At 42.0% G+C, this 20,364-nt stretch overlaps 2 protein-coding genes across 3 annotated transcripts in view; one reads left to right on the forward strand and one right to left on the reverse strand.

Moving 5' to 3' along the window:
- The window catches only part of ARHGEF38 (Rho guanine nucleotide exchange factor (GEF) 38), a 78,249-nt gene extending 75,592 nt beyond the window's left edge, over nucleotides 1-2,657 (forward strand). Inside the window, exon 14 of the mRNA XM_004686597.1 lies at nucleotides 2,472-2,657. Within this exon, the coding sequence (XP_004686654.1) occupies nucleotides 2,472-2,657 (186 nt within the window). The remainder of the gene's footprint in view (nucleotides 1-2,471) is intronic.
- Nucleotides 2,658-6,684: 4,027 nt separating this feature from the next.
- On the reverse strand, nucleotides 6,685-20,313 carry INTS12 (integrator complex subunit 12). 2 transcript variants are annotated; one of them, XM_012727690.1, is made up of 8 exons: nucleotides 19,952-20,313; nucleotides 19,313-19,499; nucleotides 15,152-15,316; nucleotides 14,427-14,579; nucleotides 12,804-12,991; nucleotides 11,187-11,346; nucleotides 10,285-10,431; nucleotides 6,685-7,408 (listed from the first exon to the last, which is right to left on the reverse strand). In XM_012727690.1, exons 3-8 carry the CDS (start codon nucleotides 15,305-15,307, stop codon nucleotides 6,824-6,826), a joined length of 1,389 nt encoding a protein of 462 aa, XP_012583144.1. In that variant the 5' UTR covers nucleotides 15,308-15,316; nucleotides 19,313-19,499; nucleotides 19,952-20,313; the 3' UTR covers nucleotides 6,685-6,823. The 2 variants fall into 2 exon arrangements, with proteins under 2 accessions (XP_012583144.1, XP_004686655.1); XM_004686598.2 differs by lacking the exon at nucleotides 19,313-19,499.
- Nucleotides 20,314-20,364: the final 51 nt, after the last annotated feature.

Consider the following 20,364-nt stretch of genomic DNA (forward strand, 5'->3'; position numbering starts at 1 on the left):
GGTGGGGGTGGGGGTGGGGGAGGCCTTCCTTTTGCTGTCCCGGTAAGTTTCAACTTACTCAATTGTTAATCCTCAAGGGTGACCAACAGATGGGTTCCTTTATCATGGTGGGTGGAAGGAATGACCTGAACACTGGATTTTTTTTTAAAAGATTTATTTCTGCATCCAGAACTGGGGTGCAGGCCAGAGGTGCAGGATGGTGAGAGGAATCACCAGAGACAGAGCGGGGAGCAGAACAGGCAGATCAACAAGTACACTGCTGAGGGGAGCAGCAGGCGGTCAGGAGAGGTCTGCCGTGCCCTGTGGGTCACTCCCTGGCCGAGGGTTGAACTCGCCCTGAAACGGCTGCGGCCAGCTTGCGGGGCTGCGTCCTGACCCCTGACCCCTTGTGCCACCAGGGCGGGGCAACACTGGATTTTCAGCTCATGTACAGTTTGTATTGAAGTGCGTTGGCCTGTACATGCTGTAGGCCTCGGCGCACAGCCCCGGAGTGCACGGCCTGTGCAGGCGTGTGCACGTCACGCTTACCACCGGTCTGCTTTCCGCAGACACGTGGGCACGCGCACACACCGCTTTCTGTGTTTAACTTGCTTATTTCTTTAGTGTTTTTTAAATCTGTTAATTACATTTGTTACTTGCAGAGAGGTATCTGTTAACTGGTGAAATGTTAAAAATAGTAGGAAACCTAGGTAAACTGCAAGTTCTGTATTTCCTCTCCTCCAGCCCTTCTCCAGAGAAACATTAAGATGTAGTGTTGCGCACTTAAGGTTATAAAGCTCTGTCATTTCAGTGGTAACAGAAGCTCTTACTTTTCAGACACTACATAGACACGGGTGAAAATATTTGAACATTTTTCACTCCACGTATCTCAGACAGAACAGCACCTGCACACCTATCAACACCTCCTGCCTTAACAAACTCTGCATAGCGTTTCACTTTGTGGAACATAATTTATGTCACTATTACACTAACAACATTAGGATATTTGGGGGACTCAAAAACTTTACGCCAGTTCAGGGAAGACCCTGTTCATCTGGTTCTGGACACCCATCTAAGTTTAGCTAGAGGCCAAGGCCGACATGCGTTGCTGCGATTGAGAGAGCCATTCTGCTCTTGAAGATATGTCAGCTACTCAGCTCCTTCACCAACAGTGCACTGATGGCTGTCTGACCTATAACCTGTTCTTTTATTTTTTAATAAACAGTTTATATGGTCTTACTTACACACCATAAGATCTACCCATCTAGCATATACAATTCAGTGACTTTTAGATTATGGATTACATTAATAAAATGTTAATATGTCTGGATCAAAACTTACTGACATTGAAAGTTCAAAAGGTATAGATGAGAACAATGGAAATTTTCAAAAAAATAGAACATCCTCCCGCTCTGAAGTTCAGAACAGGTTGAAATTCCTAACTGGTTTAATGCTGTTTCAGGATGATATCATTAAAAGCAAACTTAAAGCCATTTTGAATATCTTCTGTTAAGTGGAGGTATAAGTATATCGTAGATAAACTTAAAAATGCTCATTCAAAATTAATATAGGACCACAGTCGTCGAAAGCATTGACAGCATAGGTAATAATAGTGCACCTTGAATTTACAATTTCAGGAGACTCCATACGGGGCGTTTAAAACACTGATATAATATCATACCTGTAGATCTAGGTGGGACATGCACCACAGTGAAAGGCCACCACAAACACCAAGGAGTGATATAGTCGACCTGCTAGACATCTGTAGTTACAATGGTGTGTAAAGCACATATACTGTTTAAAATTACAGATGTTTAGCAACTGCCAGTGTCAGCTCTTACAGGATGTCTGGAAGCCATTATAGTCCATCATATCCCTAAAAGCTTTTGCAAATCAAATCCTCCACTTGCTCTTGTTGATCTTTTCAGTGTTTTCACTTTCTAAACAGCAGTGATAACAGTGTATTAGCCGCTCGAGACCCCTTCAAAAGAGTATGCTCTGCCTCACACATTTGGTTTCTCAAGTAGCGGGTCAGTTCTGTTTTGAGTAGTCAGAAGCGGGCCAGTTCTGTTTTGAGTGAGGAGGAGTGGTCCTTGCAGCACAGAAACACCCTTTATAACAGCGAAAGGCTTCCTTCACATTAGGGGTCTAGAAAACTATTCTCTTCCCACTCCTGCGCTTTTCACAAGTGGTCCCAGCAGAACCAAAACTGTGCAGACATCACTCTGCCGATGTTTCTTTTTGTGGAAGTGATTCTAAAAGCTATTACTGAATCAGGAAGAATTAGCATAAAAAGTCTTTAAAAACAATGCCAAGTTGCTTTCAGGCAGAGTTTAGACTCCTCTCAACAGAAAAATAACTATTTCATTCTGTTCTCATCAGTGCCATTTATTTAAAAATAAATCAACGTTGGCATTCCTTCTGAAGCTTGGAGAATGTTGTCGGGGTTCCTGGGTCCTATTGCCAACACTGTCCTTTGCTTCTGTGTCTAGATTTTCTATGCAGTCCATGCCTTTCAAGCACGGAGTGACCATGAACTCAGCCTTCAGGAATACCAGAGGGTGAATATACTTAGATTTTGCGACCTAAGTGGCAATAAAGAGTGGTGGCTGGCCGAAGCTCAAGGGCAGAAGGGGTATGTGCCAGCTAACTACCTGGGGAAGATGACTTATGCCTAAGGAAACAGCCTTGGACTTTTATTTTCTGGCAAACCGCTGATTGACTACCTCATAAAACTGACAAGGCAACAAAATGTTACCTAGAAATCGGGAAACGTTCGAACGACACAAGCTGATACTGTGTCAGGATTTAAGGCGCTTCCTACCAAGATCATTTCAAAATGTATTATGAAGCTTGCATGTGGAAGGAGGCACAGCAAACACAGCCAGCAAAAGCAACAGCCTACTCTCCAGCTACCAACTATTTCAGGGGAGGTCTTCAAGAAGGTAAATCGTGAGAATGTGCCTCAAAGGAGTGGAGTTTTTCATTGACTGTGCTTTATTTTATTTGGCTATATCATGTATTTTGCCTCCAAATTGTTTCTCTTGCACATGCATGCAACATGTAAATTACCTGGTATATACAGATAATGCAAACTGTTGGATAAACACCCATATACATAAAACAGGGAGCACATTAAATACATAATCAGATTAAAAATTAGCAGCTAACTAGAAGTCTTTGGTACAGAACCTCTCTTTAATGTAAATTTTGAATGAAAAAAAAAAATGGAATTGTGTGGGAAGCACCGTACCTAACATTACTAAATGTGTTCACATCCAGACCTTGCTCTAAATGCTTTAGACCCGTAACTGATTTGACAGTCAGCAGCATTTCGAGGAAGCTGTGGCCACAGAGGTGAAGTACTGTAGTCCAGTTACAGCGTGTAAGTGGAGGATCGGGACTGTAGCCCATGTCTGGTTTGGGGGCCGCAATCCTAACCACTACGTTGGGCTAACCCCAGGGGAGGAGGATGTGCTATTGGCAAAGCACTTAGTAATGCAACGCCTGACACTGACGAGGCCCCTCTTCCTGTTTGGTCCCTGATGGAGGAGTGAGCAGCTGTCCAACATCCAGGGCCAAGACCTGCAGACTGCTCCATGTCCTTCCCACAGCCCTGCTTTGCAGTTCTGCGATTCCCCACAGAGCCCATGGTAAATCTCCTGCGTGTTTAAAAAACAAAACCAAGGGCTGTTAAGAGCACCCATATTAACTACAGAAAAGAAAATAAGTAGTTTATTATTTTTATTGTTTGGCTTAAACATTTTTGAAGGTGTAATTGTTAAAAACTATCCTACGTGATTGCTAATGATTTTTTTCTAGTTTAGATCATTTGTTTGAATCAGCTTTCATTGATTTACCATTTGTTTACAAAGCTAATGATACTTTCATGAGGAAGTATTTTTGGATGGCTCAGTTATTTGGGTGACGAATGGAATGTGTGTTCTGTGTTCTGAGCCAAGACATAAATATTTTTGGTGGCAGATCTGTACTAAGACAAGGCAGGCATTGAGCATTACATGTGCTGGCATAGCTGAGAACTGTCCCTGAAGGTTTCAGGTATACTTTATCAAACATTTTTTTGAACTAAAGATGCTTCTCTGAAACAGAAAAGATTAAATTTAATTTGACTTAGTGGTTTCCTTTAAAAACCAAAATAAGGTGGACTTTCCTTATCCACATAAAATGTAAGACCCAACTGTGGCTTTGAAAGCTTTGATACCTGTATTTTTTTGTTACATATAGTGTAGAGGAATACATAAAACAAAATCAAGAGCAGCTGGCTTTAACATATGTGTGATATGTACAGTCACAGAAATTCATGAAGAGATTCACGTCAAGTTAGCATTTTATGGTACTGTTCTTAAAATTGTTAATCAAGTCATGGTTTTATAAGGTTCTACTGGCAAATTATTCTTGCCTATTTTCTTATTTTGAGTTCAAGATTTTTTTTATATAAGTTTTTATTTTTTTTACAATGGTCCTTTCTACTGTATTTTGAAAACAAAAATTCCATTTTGTCTAAGGTACATCCAAACTCACTGCTTATGGAAACTGTGAACATAACTGAAACTGCAAGAGTGAATAGATGTACATATGCAAAACTACACATTTAAATTAGTTGTGACATTTATCTAATTCGTGATAATTAGTGGAGAACAGCTAATGCACGTAGTTACCATACAAACGCAGCTCTGTATGAAATAGTCCAAGTGCCTTATAGTCCCTATTTTGCTTTCATTGTGTGCATAGAATTTGTGACTTAATAGAACCTCCAAATGAAGTACTGTAAGTGGAATGTGTCCGCTTTCTGGCTGGAGTGAGTCCAGTGCGCCAGAGCTGCCTACCTGTGTGCCCTCAGGACATCTGCCTCCCCCCCCCCCCGCCCCCAGTGCCGCTTCCCACCTGACCCAGAAGGCACCCCACCACTTAGCTGCGCTGCAGTGGGCTCTGAGCACAAGCTCTGCGGATGCCCCCTGAAGCTGTTGCCCCGGCATGAACACATAGCAAAATAAAACTGTACTGTACTTTGAAAAAGACAAACTCATTTCGCTTAGGCCTTACTTTTTTTTTTTTTTAATGTAAATACCCTCATTTTCTAAGTGTGTTGTTTAAAATCAAGTGACAGTAGTTTTGAACAGACACCTTGTTGGGTCTAAGGGAAATAAAAATTCCAGCATGGAGGGGAGATGGAAGTCCTCAAGAAGTTTACAGAAAGAAAAGCTGACATTGTCCTTACAGCAAGGTAATTTAACATACTTACTCCTTTATATTTTTAAAATTAAATGTGATTCTGTGATACAGAATTCTCTGAAATAGGTATTTTTACCAAGAATAAAGGGAATTTTTTCTGGTTTTCTTTGTAAAATACTGGATGTATATTTATTTTACCTTTTTTTTTTATTTATTATCAATGCTCTAAACCAACAGTATACATCATATAGCTTAAAAATCGGAAAAATCCAGCAATCTGAAATGTCCATCAGTGCCTGTCATGTGAAAAGGCCATAGAGCCACCATTTGTACCCTGTGCCCTTCAGAAAGTGTTAGTGATTACTGGCAAAACAGATCCATGCCATTGCGTGTGCGGAAGGCAGAAGCTGGGGGGCAGCCGCCAAGGCAGCGCGCTGTCCCACCTCCCTGAAGTGTGGCCAGGCCTTGTGAGGACGGCACTTACGTGGCTGTCGCAGCGTGACGGATGGTTTAGATGACTTAGGGCATCCTGGTTTTTCACTACTGAAAAATGAGATGAACGGCTACTCACCTTCCCCATAACGTCTTAGATTTCTGTCTCTGGCAAAAACCTACACAAACTAAATAATATACATTAAGAACTCTGGCTTTAGAGTCTTTAACTCCCTACAGCAATCCTCACTCCAAGGCTGGAATTCTAGGGGTGTCTCTGCACGCCAGCTGCTTTCATGAGATTATATGCTATACACAGGCAAGATTTGCTTCAGTTTCTCAGGAAAACAAATGCTTTCATAATAGAATGAGTTTGTCTTGTCTAAAAATCTAGGAAGATGTACTGTTCATGGATTAAATAAAACTTATTTCACTTAAGATTTTTCTCAAATTACTTATATAATTTTCATAACTAGTGTGCCAGTTATTTTTGTGAAATGGTGTATTTTCTATATGACCTAAGGCCACCATGATGTAATTCTTGATCGCAGTTGCTAAGAAACAGTACTAGTGAGCACTTCTTGAGAAGCATCTAAGCCGTAGATGCCTCGAGGCCCTTACGCCCGCAGAGCCGGAGGGACTGGCACTTGGAGCCAGGTCTTCTCCCCTGAGGACCACTGTTTCAGTGTTTTCTCTCTTATTTCAAAGTTACTAAGTTCTACGGTTAAATAATTTAAAAGTACAAAATTCAAGACAAAAAAGTGATACTAGCCAAATTTTTAGTAAAATGGGATTTGAACTTACAGCCTTAAAAGCTTATTTGTTGGCTTATACTCACTCGTTGAGCCAGTGAGTATCTTCTGGGAGCTGCAGTGGGACTGCAGCCGGTACAAGGCAAAGCAGAACCCTGGCCTCCACAACTTAGGGTCCCTGTGGAAGCTTTTTTTAAACTCAAATATACACCAGTCTCCTGAGGGTCCAGAGCCCCTCCTTAAGAATCAGTCACGCTAGTGATTATTTTCACACTGCTAAGCTGTTGAAAATTTCAGACAAATTTAAAAAATTCCCAATTTTATTAATGTTAGCATTTTAAGGTTTAAGAACTCGTAGAAATTTCATTATGAAGATTTTTATTAAGTTATAATATATTACCGTTTATGTCCTAATTATGAGACTTCAATCTGCAGGGCCACGTAACAGAAAAATTGACCCGGCCGCGTCACTTCTTGAGTTTCTTCTGGGCGGCTTTCTTCTTGACCATCTGCAGCCGCTTCATGGCATTGAGCTGGGACTCCTGCGAGGTGGGCCCTTTCAGGGAGGCTGAGGGGGTGCTGCTGGGCTCGGAGGCAGCTTTGCTCGCGGTACTTCCTCCCGTGCCTGAGCTCATGCTGCCACCGTTCCCACTCAGCTGGCTGCTGCTCCCGGGAGCCAGACTGCTCGGGCTAGGGAGACCTACTTTGCTGACACTGTCACAACTAACTGAGCGGCTGAGGCCAGTCTTGCCCAAAGTTAGAGGAGGGGGTGGCTTCAGGGGTACAGTGGGAGAAGTGCTGCTATTAGAGCCCAGTTTGGATCCTATGCCGCTCTTGGATGAGGCTGGCAGGCCGGTCAAGCCCACAGGCTTCTGGCTGGCCGATGAGGTAGCAGGCTTCCCGCTGTTGTTTTGGGTCGCTGAACTCAGCTTGGCTGTTGATGGACCAGCAGAGGAAGTTTTAGCTGCAAAAGCTGCCCATCCAGTTAGGCCACTAGTTACTGAAGAGGAAACACTAGTACTGGAAGAGTTTCCTGAAATAACTGTGGATGGCTAAAAAAAAAAAAAAAAAAATGTATATTAGAGCCAAATGTAATTAACACTGACTATAATAACCTCGAATATACAGAAAGTTTAATTGTTGAACTTGTGTATATAAAAGTAATCAGTTGGGAAATTTAAGTACCACCACACTCAAGTTCTTAAGAAGCTGAGCTGCAAAAACACAACAAAACTTACCCAAGTCTAATGAGCACCATCAAGTCCAAAGCAGAAATTGTGGAATTTAATATTCTATCTAGTTCTAGCCATTGAGAACAAGTATTTGGTATTCCTCTTTGAGTGTAACTCTTAGGTTCCACTGCAAGCCATCTCATAAAATCAGATTAAATGCCTCACCTTGTCTTTTCATCAAGAAGGTATTTTTAGTGAGATAAAACAACCAATTCTTTAGACTTGGGTCTACATGACTGTGGATCATTTCAAAAGCACTCCCCACTCTTAATGGGCAAAACACTTGCATTCTAGATATTAAGATTACATTCAATTTCTTTCATTTGTAATTACTCACTGAGTGAATGTAAGAATCTGAACTACCCCAACCCCCCCCAAAAAATCCCCAAGTTTTAAGCAAATAGCTACTGGACCGAAAGATATATACGATGTGCAATCTTAACCATGTGGCACTGTACAGCTCTGGTGATAAATTCACAAGAACAGGACTCCTGGCTTCATTCTTGGTTTCCCCATGCTGTCATTGAGAGGATCTCCTAGGGGATCCTCCCTCTGTACGATGCCTGTAATTCTGCCTTAGAAAATGCACGGATGTCTGGCTCACCCCCAGATGTAACACACTCAATTTCTTCAGTTACCCTCTGGGCCTGTCAAGAGCTGCCAATGTCACTATATAAATAAATATTCCCTTAGTCTCACAAGAACACATTTTTTTCAACTGCACATTTGGCAAAAATGCACTTGGTTCCAGCAACTTATAACGTGAACTTCTCAGTGGCACTCTCTCCCTGTGGTTGCTCTCCACACCAGCAGAGTCTTACAAACAGAGTCATACGTAAAACTGTAGTAGTTATCATGCCTAAAATATGCCCGCGTATACTCAGTTCTTACTAAGTACCACTTGGTTTATCTGCCCTGTAGACATTGTTGACCAACATGGAAAGTAACTGAAATTCATGTCCTGTATCTTTGTCTTATAAGAGGAGTCAACCAGAATTTTGTTCAGATACTCTACAAAGTGGTAGACTTTTTTACAGTTACTTCATACCAACAATTTTCATTAGGTACTCAGGGAGGACAAACTGTAGCAAAACCATTAGTTCCTAAAGGAATGCACCCGGGAAACGAGAGAAACAGTCAAGGGAAAAGCCAAAGGACACAGGTGTAGAAGGCTCTCAATTTGCAGCTCCGAAAGATCTAATTTTCCCCTCTCCTTTTTATCAGACTTAAGCCTGTTTGCCATATGGCTAAATGATCTTTCCACAAACGGAAACCCATCTGAAGTAATTAAAAAGACCTATACTGAGGAAGCAAAGACAAGAAAGTAAGTTCTGTGGCGCGGCATTTAGACCCAACTCCTGCTCCTGGTGCAGCTCTCTGACAAAGACAGAGGGCTGTGATACAGCAGGTCACAGGGAGGGCGACGGCAGGGCGGTGGCGGCCCCGTTGTTTCTTTCTTATTCAGGGCAGAAAATGCATCTTTCAACTTTTTAAAGTTACAAGTATTTTCTTGTGTAGTATCCTAGATAGGAAACCATTTGTTTTTCACATATAAAAATGGAACAGAATGTTTCCATAGTGTATGTTTGTTCACTTTCATTCTAAAGATACCGAAATCTCTTAGACCAATGAAAGCCAAGTCCTTATCTGCCATAGTGACTTCATGTCAGATTTCTTTAAACATGAGTAGCAGCAAATTAGCATAAAGGTCTATCTATTAATGATTTAAGGATAGAGAATACAGCAATTCTCCTATTTTTTTTTTCAAAGCTTGTGACTTTGAATAAATTATTCTTACTTGTAGTACAATTCACCAAGTTTTCATACGACAAATAATACCTATCTCTTAGATCTCAACTCTTCTGGCAAATACATTTAAAAGAGATTTCCAAATTAAAAAAACTAGTATCTTCCTCAGTTTTAGTTTATATTCACTTTTGGTTATCAACACACCAAGACTCCTGATATTTGCTTCTTATGGTCAGCTGGACAAGATAGCATCTTCCAAATTTTCTGGGGTCAACTTTCGAGAATTTGGGGTAAACAAACTGTTCCCTCATATTTGGTATTCTCCTTAAAATTGGAATGTGTAAAGCAGTAAAAGCACTTTGTGTTAAAAAATTAGATCTGAAAAATATTTTATTCCATATCAAAATACCAGGATATTAGTAACAATGTACTGTGATTTTAAGGATGCACACTTAAGAATGATAAGGGTGATGGTATCACCACATAATCTCATCCTTTGGTAGGTATATCACTGAGAGTTCCTGACAAGAAGGAAAAAATAAGGCAATGTAAAGTTTTCGTAGCCAGAAAGTAGGGAGGAGAAACAGCTACAGCGCCAACCAGCACAAGGAGCATGAGGAGCACAACTGTGGCTACTGCAGGTGAGAGGCAGCAGAGTGAACAAGCCCTGACTGGACTGAGTATGCAGCGCAGGGGTGGTACAGAATGTCATCTCGATGCGCACAGACAGGGCCCGCTGTGACAAAGGAAATGAGCAGTTAGAAATTAAGTGATCATGTAAATGCCCCTTGCTACCTGACGTTAACAGTAATGCAGTCTCAATTTCCAACACAGAGCCATTTAAGTATGTAACGTTTCTCATTACGTTCCTATTTTAATCAAGTAGTATTGTTTAGTCAACCATATTAAAATCCAATCTTAGATAGAAGATGGAATGTACTATTTACCTTGACTTCTGTTCTCTTAAATGCTTGGAAAGTTGTCTCTTGTTTGACTTTAGTTTCTGGTTTCTTAACCAGCGGATCTTTGACAGCTGGAGCTACGGAAACGACTGCGGGGGCTGGCTTCTGTGGTGGTTTCTGAGTTTTTTGGGCCTGTGAAATATCAGTGGATTAAATCAGAACAAAGTCATAGCAGGATGCACAAGAGACAGTAAAAGGCTAGTGCAGGACCCCTGAACGACCTGGTACATAGCTGACCTTTTGGCCAGTAATTACAGAGACACTGAAGGACGTACTTTTTAATGTGGATAAGTCATTTTTATCATCATCATATTAATGCCTTTATAGATTTTTATTACTTTCTAATAAAGGTAATATAAAGCCTTAGAAGTCATGCAAAATACGCTTAGCTAGCTACCATATTCCTAAGACCAGCAAACTGTTTACTTTTTGAAAAAGGAAATTCATAGCTTACTCGTTTAGCTTCACTCTGAAGGAAGCATGGCTGACTGAAGACTTAAGAGTTCTCTTCTTGGGGAGCAGATGTGCAGTTCTGAGTGACTGAGGGGGGGTTAAAAAGTACTGCGTGCAGGACTTGAAGTTTGCTGGCTTAAGTCCACTGAGGAACAGGCGTTTTCTCACTCCTTTATCCAGCCCACAAAGGCTGGCTTTGTGTCTCCCATGTCCTGCAATGCTCACTCAAGTTTTAACACCGATTTAACGGCAGGGAATATTCATAGCTGGTCTTTACGCCTAGACACTTCCATTATGGATGTACATGACACACCCAAACATTTAAATGACCAGCTTCAATAATTCATAGATTCTAGTTATCTTAAATTTTCTATTTTGAAAAGCACACATCAATAAAAAAGAGACTTTAAAATAGAGAAAAATGAGATTCCTACCATCCTCTTCATCTGTCTGGTGCAGCGGGCACAATACCACACGAGGCGTGGGTCATTCACCTCCTTGTCCGTCACTTGGGGCTTGTGGCAGTCCTGGTGGTAGAGGTTATGGCACTCCTGACACTCCACCAATTGGTTACCAGATGCCACCGTCATCTGCCTAAGAAAAAATGTCACAAAACCTGCACTTTTTTCAATGCGCTCCTGTAAGATCAATTCAGGGTGGTTCTGGCTAAGTGTGATTATACACTACAGAGGGTAAAATCCCCAGCAAACCTGAGAGCAACAGGTAACCTGCATAAACACCTCATTTCTTTCAAAGCTCACACTCAACCATTCATAAATACATAAGGTGCCTTACTAGTAAAGTTAGCTGTATTCTCCTTGTCAGTTCTCATTGTAATTTTTTCTTCCTAGAAATGGACTGGCTAGTCCAACAGTCTGTGACACATTCCTCATAGCTCTATTAATTTCCTATATTAGTCATCTAGATGCTGTTCTGTCATATTCATGAATTAATATAAGAGTTGCCACTGTCTGGGAACTGAGCCTCATCATCTACAGAGCCCAGCCGCCTAATCATCTATAGGGCTGTGCAGACGTGGGTGCTCAGTGACTTTCTGATCAGGGGACAGAATGTAGCAATATCTGTACCAAAGAAGAATTAATTCCAGTAGTTCACACAACAATCACCAAAGCCCCAGAACAGCACAAATTACAATTACTAGAGCCTCAGCCAATCTCTCCTGATAGAGGCTTACAGTTACTAGTTCTCTGACCCTTATTACCTTACCATTTATCTCCTTATTTAAAAATGATAACCTTCATGGTGGATTAAGGTGAAGTAAACAACCTCATTCCTTGAAGACAAGAAGCTTTAATAAATGATCCAACTCGGCAGTACATTAACTCTCTATAGAGTTCACAAAAGGTTATAGTTATTTACTCAGTCCCAGTGCATCAGAATTTAACATTTTCATGAAGTAAACAGTAAAAAAAGTTGGCAGTCTTTTCTGCTGTGCTTGACAGTGATAGCCATTAACAATTAAAAATGTAGCTCCTGGTCTCGAGTTTAAAATTAAGTATTATGATTTTTAAAATGCATCTAATACTGAGCAGAATTACCTGTATTTATAGTTATATATTCATTTATCAAAAGAACACTCAGGTGTGGTCCATTCAATTCATTTCCATTATTCTTAGAAGAGGATGAAAAAATATGATGTCTTAGAAAATGACATAAGATAGTTTATTTTATACATGCAGTCAATTAAGAGGGTAAAAAGCAACACAGACTGGACATAAGTGAGTTGGCTGAATAGCCCCTTCCTCAGTAGAGAGTAAAGCAGTAATCATATTCCCTCTGGCAACCAAGAATACAGGAAGATGTTACAGCAAATTAATAGATACAGGATGCCACATCAGGAAGATAAAATATTTCAGTGTTCAAGACATTAAATTGGTGTGTAGGCATTTTATAAGAATAGTCTACTAGTGTCCTATCTACCCCCAAGTTAAATAAATAAATGTAGTAGTTGATCAGAAAGCTTTCTTTTTCTTTTGGTTGGTTGTTTTTTTACAAAGAAACAAAAGAATCTGTGGTATGTTACAACTTACCTACAAACAACACAGGCCAACCCCATCTCCATGGCAAAGTCATCAGCACTGGTCTCCTCAAAGCTGGAAAGGTCAGTCATTGCTAAGTCCTTGCTGGTTTGGACAGTAATGGGAGAGGACCGTGTCTCTGGTTTCTCTAATCTTGGTTTCTTTGGGACATCAGCTGCTTCAGTGATTTCAGATTTCATCTATAAAAAGCACCCCGTCAGAAAATGGTGATGAAAGTAACATCAGAATAAACGTTAACTCCCTGAGAGATGGGTGAGTTAGACAAAGCAATAACCAAGTCTGCCTGATGACAGTTTTACACAGTGAGGAAAAAACACACCAGTGAAGATGTGTAAACGATTTAGAATGAATCCATAGGCAGCATGTCAGAAGAAACCGACAAGCAGAAAGAAAGAATCAGAACAGTTTAACATGTACCCATTTCTCTGCACCCTTACACATGACTCTAACAGGTCAATGGGTTGACTTCTACTGTCCTATTTTTCCTGTCAGAGCTCGATATCGAGTGAGAAGCTACTGCTTCAAAACTTGAATATTTTGAAGTGTGCACGATTGATATTTAGAGAATACTAAAAAGAAGTAAGACTGGATGACAAACTAATCATCCAGACTTAGCACACTGCCACATTTGCTTTGAAACAAATCCGAGCTCCTCTCTAAAGACGTACTGTCAGACTGGCACAGATGACTGGAATCGCAGCACTTCACCCAGGGGAGCACTTCCCGTCACTGTGCAGAAAGGCCCGGGTCTACAACAGTGAACACGCACTGTCCTGCTGCGCTCACAGACAGGTGTGCGTCCTGTAGAAAGCATGACCATGTGCACAGAGACGCAAAAAGCAGCTCATGGATGCTGCACTACAGTTGGGAAAACGGCAAAACAAGCCTGCTTGTCCACAGTGGGTGGGTAAAGTGGCTCATTTGGAGAATGAACGCTTCACGGTAGCTGGAAGAAATATTCAGGCCTATCTGTTTCAATACTGGCAAATCTCAAAAGCACATTATCAAGTGGAGATTAAAGGCCCTGCAAAGACATACCTGTAACGTACAGTTCCATTTATCTTAATTTAAAAGCAGAGAAAATAATGAAAACCAGGGCTGATGAAATATCTAATATTTAGATAAAGCAGAAAAACATACAGGAGTTATATATCCCATCTGGAGGGCAGGGGCTGCCAGAAGATTTTTTTAAATATTTTTTTTAGTAAGTGCTAAAATCACTGTAACTGCCGAAACCACTCAGAGCAGATGCTCCAAAAATGCGTGTAGCCCTGCACACCGTCACGTAACAAATGTTCAGTCATTCATAGCTTCACTCTTTCCTTTGCAACACCCATTCCCTCTAGAATATATGAGTTACGAATTAAAGTTTATATTCAAAATTAGTATGTTCTTTAGGGTTCAAATATCCATTGACAATGACTTCAGTAAACCATTTAAAGTCTCAATTTAACTCATTTTTCAAAAGTCATCATCTGTACCTACCAAAATATATTTGCTGAGTGATTATATGCTTCTACACACTATTACACAGAAGTAGGCATAAAATATTACTTCTGTTTATGAACTGATTTACCATTTTTTTTTTTTTACTAGAATAAAATAACATCTTACTTTCTCAGCAGGTCTCTTTTCAGCTTCCTTCTTCACCTTTTCAGCTGTGAGGACCTTGCCATTATTACTGCCAGATGGCAGAGAGGACAAGGTTTTGGGCTCTTGCTTAATGGAAACAGCTTTTGTGCTGGAAATTTTGGGTGGCTCCACATCCTAAAAGGTGAAATAAGTAGACACAGGTGATTAAACATTCACACTATCTAGTATATCACAAAAAAAAAAAAAAAAACCCAAAATTGAACAGAAACCTAAACAATTTTCAGTCACATTAAGACATTGTATTATGACCATGAACTTTCTTTATGCAGCTTTACTGAGAAATAACTGACACGTAAACTGTACCCATTTAAAGTAAAATTATTCTACTCATAGTCAATTTGGTTAACTGCAAAACCCCCATCCTGAATTTTTTAACCCTAAGACATCAGAGAATAATTTTTCTTTATGGTTTCACCCAGCACCTTAAAAAAAAAATTCTGGTCATAACCAGAAAATGAAGTGCATAAGTAGGTGGGCTTCTGACACACAAAATGTAGATGATTAGCCACTCCCAGCTAGCTTTTGCATCCAGTGTAATAATTCTCTGAAAGCTTGAAGGAAGAAAATGAAGTAATCCCTGCAGGCCACCAAGAAAGGTAATTTTGGCAGAGTTACTGTTTCGTGACAGTCTCAAACTATTGGTGGCCTCCCAAAACTCCTTCCACGGCTCCCACTCACTTAGATACCTTTTGAGATGGACGATAACTTGAATCAATCCCCCTAGCCAAAGATTCATCAAGCAGTGCCTTTAGTTTTTCAGCAGAATCTTTACTCTTTGAGTGTAAGAAGCTTAGTGCTTTCAAAAAAATGGGGTCAAGTTCCAAGTTCACAGCAGCAGCCATTGCCAACACCTGATGAAGAAGAAAATTTAAAAGAGGATCAAGTTATTTAAGAGATAGGAACAATTATCCATGTCAAAGTGTACATATGTTGTTCTTTTGTTTATAGTAAACAATGTTGTACACAGGACACAAAATTCAAAATGCCTGAAAGGAAAGGCAATTACAGATTAAATTTCTTCTCATCCCAGGCTGGCATTACCCGCGCTGAAGCCAGCATATTATCAGGTCTCTGTGTATAAGTACCCCTGCTTCAAATCCAGAGAAAGTGCTAATTGCCAGAGTCCCTTCCTAAGTCTGTTTTAAAATACAAAAGTTGCTGTGCATCGCTATCATCAGGGAAATGCAAATCCAAACCACAAGACAACACCACCTCCACCTCTGAGAATGACCTTATCAAAAAGTGTAGACACAACAAGTACTAGTGAGGGTGGGAGGAAAAGGACCCTTTGACACTGCTGGGACTGAAAGCGGGCTTACGTCCCTGTGCAGGTCTCTCAAAATATTAAGTACAGATCTATCATATGACCAGCAACTCCACTCCTTGGTGTCTACCCAAAGAGGACAAAAATGCCAATTCAAAGGGATCTCTGGTCTCCCATGTTCACTGCAGCACTACTTACAACAGCCAAGAACAACCTAAATGCCCAACCACAGAAGAGGAGCAGATTACGATGTGAGCTACATACACAGCTATGAAAGAGATGAAATCTTGCCATATGCGATAACATCGATGGGACTACAGGGGATTATGCTAAGCAAAATAAGCCAGACAGAAAAAGAAATTCCACTCATATGTGGGATATAAATAAGCAAAACGAAGGGTCAGACAAAACAGAACCAAAAACACTAGAAATCTGACTATAAGATTGAGAATACCATAGTGGGGAAGGACAGGCAGAGAGCAAATTAAGGAAGAGGGTCAATGGACTCTGGTGGGAGAGGATGGTCTAGATAGGAAGATATACCTCTACACCACAGACAGTCTTACGAACCAATGTACCTCAATAATAGGACATCTATATGCACACTGATACACAGAGCAGACGCTTACGTGCCTTGTTTAGGTAAGATTTACTACCTGACAATTTTTCTCTTAAGCCTTATTTCCTTAACAATAGCAAAGATTAGAGCGTTCAGGGGGAGCTGTCCCAGGAGGGCATGAGGGTGTCCCAGGAGGGCAGCTCCCAGGACACTGCTGCAGTTTTCCTTCAACTGTTTCTAGTTGGCTCCAGGGTCCTCAGTCCCAATCCTGAATGCCTTGAACAAACTAATGATAATCGTGCTGGCTCAGACTGAGATGATGGTACCTTGTGCATTAACCTAGTAAGGACTATTAACCTAATAACCTACTAAGGTCTATTGACTTAGTAATGTCTAGTAACATAGGGGTGCCATCTGAGGAATAGCATCATAGGTACTTAAAAAATTTATATACATATATGTTATGTGTGTGTGTATAGGAAGATATACCTCTACACCACACACACACGCACATACACACATCACCTCCCATGGAGCCCATGATAATGTTCTGTGTCATAAGGAGCTTAAAAATAATAAAGATATAATACATCAAAGGCTGATGACATTCCCCAACATTGGAAAGTGTTGTTATCAGCTAATATCAATGCTATGCAGCAGTTCCACTTCTAGTTGTCACTTTTCCAAATACTTCTCCAGGCAGGGAATTACTGAAATAAAATGTATACTTTGGCTTTTTTTTTTTTCAAGATTTATTTTTATATGCATATAGAACTGGGGTAGAAACTAGAGGTGCAGGGGCGGTGAGAAGCTTCACCAGGGACAGAGTGGAGAGCAGAACAGGGACATCAATGAAATCCACTACTGAGAGGAGCAGCTGGGAGATAGGAGAGGTCTGCTGTGCCAGGTAGGTCACCTCCCTTGCCAGAGATTGAACTCGTGTGGAAGTGGCTATGGCTAGCTTCAAAGTGCTGTGCTTTAACAGGTTGTGCCACCAGGGAGGGCTGCCCCCAAAATGTATACTTTGTGCTCAATCCTTTGATCAGTATTCTAGGGTTTGCTATGGCTTCTGTCCTCCAGGTTAATAGCATAACAATGCAACACACTTGCACAGCCTGAGTTAGGGATCTGTCAGCAATTCTACAGTAATCTTTCATTTTCAGGGGTTTATAAAACCATTAAAACTTGCTGTAGGTTGAATCTAGGCATGTGAAAGCTGAGCCTGAAAAAGGATTTTGTTTATTCCTTCCCCATCTACTCTCCTAATTCCTCTCCAGATTGACAGGAAACACATACATTCACACATACACATACAAACCAAACTAGGCTTTTTCAAAAGCTTTCAAGAAGGTATTAGGTATTTATCTCATAGTCTTAAAATCGTCAAATTCTGTGCTCTACTGGAACACCTAAATCACCGGAGGAAGTATCCAAAGGCCAACGAACATTGCCCATCTCCAAACAGTTTAGTAAGAATTTAACAAAAGTTGACAAGCAACCCTATCACGTAAGATTGCATTATCACTAACACTGGTTGTACAGAATGATAAGTACAAAAAGGAAGTTTTTAATTCTCACATATTCTGAGGAGAAAAAACAGCTGCCCATTCAAATGTTTATGGGCAAAGTGAACACGCTACAGACTGGACAAGGGAACATGGCCTCATCTTTGCATTGATTCACCTTTTCCACCTAAAGAGTGTCGATTACTCATCTAGCACAACATGCTTTATGAGATATTGGCCGAAGGGTGGATAATTAAAAGAATACTTGTAAAGTACTAGAAGAAAACAAACAACGGTCACGTGAAAACTCCACGCTGAAAACGGGAGGATGCACTGTTTGGCACTTCCATAACCACCAGTACAAGGGTTATCTTGCCACGGACTAGCTGAGGAGAGCCGGCACCTCCTTTACGAGGCGGTCATCCCATCAGCCTGCCACTGGAACCCTGCAGTCAGTTCATTTCCTAAGAACCTGTAACTGCACAACTGAGCCGTCTTTAGTAGCCCTGCCCTACGCCACCAAGTCCCTCCAGCCCAAGGATCCCACAGTGAAAAGTGGGGAGGAAGGACTTGCCTGTTTGTCTGTTTTAACGTAGAGAGTGGAGCATGCATGTAGCTGCTGGCCTGCGGAGTGCGCTCCCTTCTTTCCACCGTGGAATAAACGGCGAGGAAAGTTTGGGGCCCACCACTCCCGCCTACCCAGAACTCCACTCGCCTGGAGTAAACATCACAACAGCTTTGTTACAGACGACCTCGCCTCGCTTTCCCTCTCCAAGCCCCTGTGCGGGAGCCATGTGTCTCTCAACTTTCCATCTTCTTCTCACACAGGGCTTTTGTCCCTTTACCTGTCCTGTGGCCCCCCCAGTGACATCACCTCTCCCAAGACCTTCTCCCAGGCTGTGTTCCTCTGACTTGCTCTACTGAGAGAGCAGCGAGCTCTACAGAGACCTTACTCTGCATGCCCCCTGCGGAAGAATATTCTGTAACCACCACTGACCACCATCTACTCCTGGAATCCACACCTGCCTCCTCCCTGGTGTGAGTGGCTGGAGCATTCGTGCCAGGTTCATCTTCTTCCTCTCCCCACAAATCATCTTTGGCGATTTTCTGCTTTGATGATCTTCTCCAACTCCCTATATTAAGTTTATTTAAAGGCTAAGTCCCAAGAAATCTCATCTTCGGCCACTGAAACCTGACACTTGGGTTTCTCTGACTACAGTCTTCACCCTGTATCTTTCACTACTTCCGGCCTGAAGCTTCTTCAGGGTACAAGTCAGTCTTCCTTTTTCTTTCTTTTTCATTATTCTCCTTCCACTTGTACTTTGAATGTATAGACCTTCAGTTTCTTATTCCCTGTTTTGTCCCTATAAGCACCTTATTGCCCCAATTTCTTTCCCTCAGTAACTAAACAGAAAACACTATTTAGAGTGAATGTCCACAACTGGTTGCATTTTTTACCCTTGTGCTTTCTAATTTATTTTTCCTCCCCTTCCCTACTGTCTTCTCTGGTGTCTATTACCTCTTCTCTGTCACTGGGAAATGAACATCTAGTGAATGTAATTCACTTTTCTTCTGAAGTTCTGAAGAGGTCAGCAACTGGGGTATGACTTATCTCCTTTATTATTTCCAAAGATATTTTTCTGAAGCTATCCCATATCACGTTACTGCTATACAGCTCCTTTCCTGTATACCGCAGTACCCATGACCTAAGTAGGGCAAAAAAGGGCCAGATTAGATTTCCAGAAAACAAAGTCACATACACGCACGCAGACGTGTAAGACGTCTAATACTATAAACACAGGTTCAATTCTAAACAAAACACTGTTCATTCATTCCGTAAACACTTCTGCGAACCTGTGAAAATCCAAGACCTACGCAGGTAACAGTGAATAACTCAAGCCCAGCCCCAATTCTCAGGGCGTTTACAGTCTGGGATTAAAATACTCCTGCAAGTCCCTTCACAAAAAGCAGCGCACAGAAGACCCTCAAATCCATCCCACCCCGCCGCCCTTCCTCCAACATCAAAACAGCAACAGCAACAGGCAACAAGACACAACTTTCCGGACTCTTTCACCTGCTGACAATTACAGTCGCCACAGACGAGAACACGGGCGGGCGGGGGCTCTCCTCAGTGAAACGCGCTCAGCTCGGAACTTACCGGGAGCCAGAGGCGCTCGCCGGAGCCGGCGCGTCCGGTTGAAACGTCGCTTTCCAGGGTTTCCGCGCTTCCTGCAACTCACGCCGGGCGTTCGCCCGCGAACACACCTTCCTTGGGCCCCGACGCCCGCCCGGACTGCACCTCAGACCCGACGGCTCGCAGGCGCGCGCGCTGAGACCGACTCCACAGCTTCCCGCCCGCTCTCGCAACCCCCGTCAACCTCCCACCTTGAAGAGGTGCTGCCCGCCCCCCCCTCCGCGGGCTCCCGACGCTACTTCGGGGACCCCCTGCAACCAGCGGGGGGCGGCGCTCAGACCCCGACTCCACACCGCCGAGTGACAGGCGCCGAACGGCGACGCAGACCCTCAGGGAACGTCAGCCCTCGGGCCGCGGGCTGCCACGCCGCAGGCCCC

This window comes from Condylura cristata, unplaced genomic scaffold, assembly GCF_000260355.1.
Source record: "Condylura cristata isolate star-nosed mole 26May11 unplaced genomic scaffold, ConCri1.0 scaffold00021, whole genome shotgun sequence".
In the NCBI taxonomy this organism is placed as follows: Eukaryota; Metazoa; Chordata; class Mammalia; order Eulipotyphla; family Talpidae; genus Condylura; species Condylura cristata.

Excerpts from the sequence above, each read along its gene's own strand:
- INTS12 (XM_004686598.2), bottom strand. The coding sequence starts at position 15,307 with ATGGCTGCTGCTGTGAACTTGGAACTTGACCCCATTTTTTTGAAAGCA. Across the intron at positions 12,992-14,426 it reads AAAAGAGACCTGCTGAGAAA|ATGAAATCTGAAATCACTGA; the intron begins GTAAGATGTTAT and ends TGCTTTTTATAG. Across the intron at positions 11,347-12,803 it reads TTGGCCTGTGTTGTTTGTAG|GCAGATGACGGTGGCATCTG; the intron begins GTAAGTTGTAAC and ends ATTTTTTCTTAG.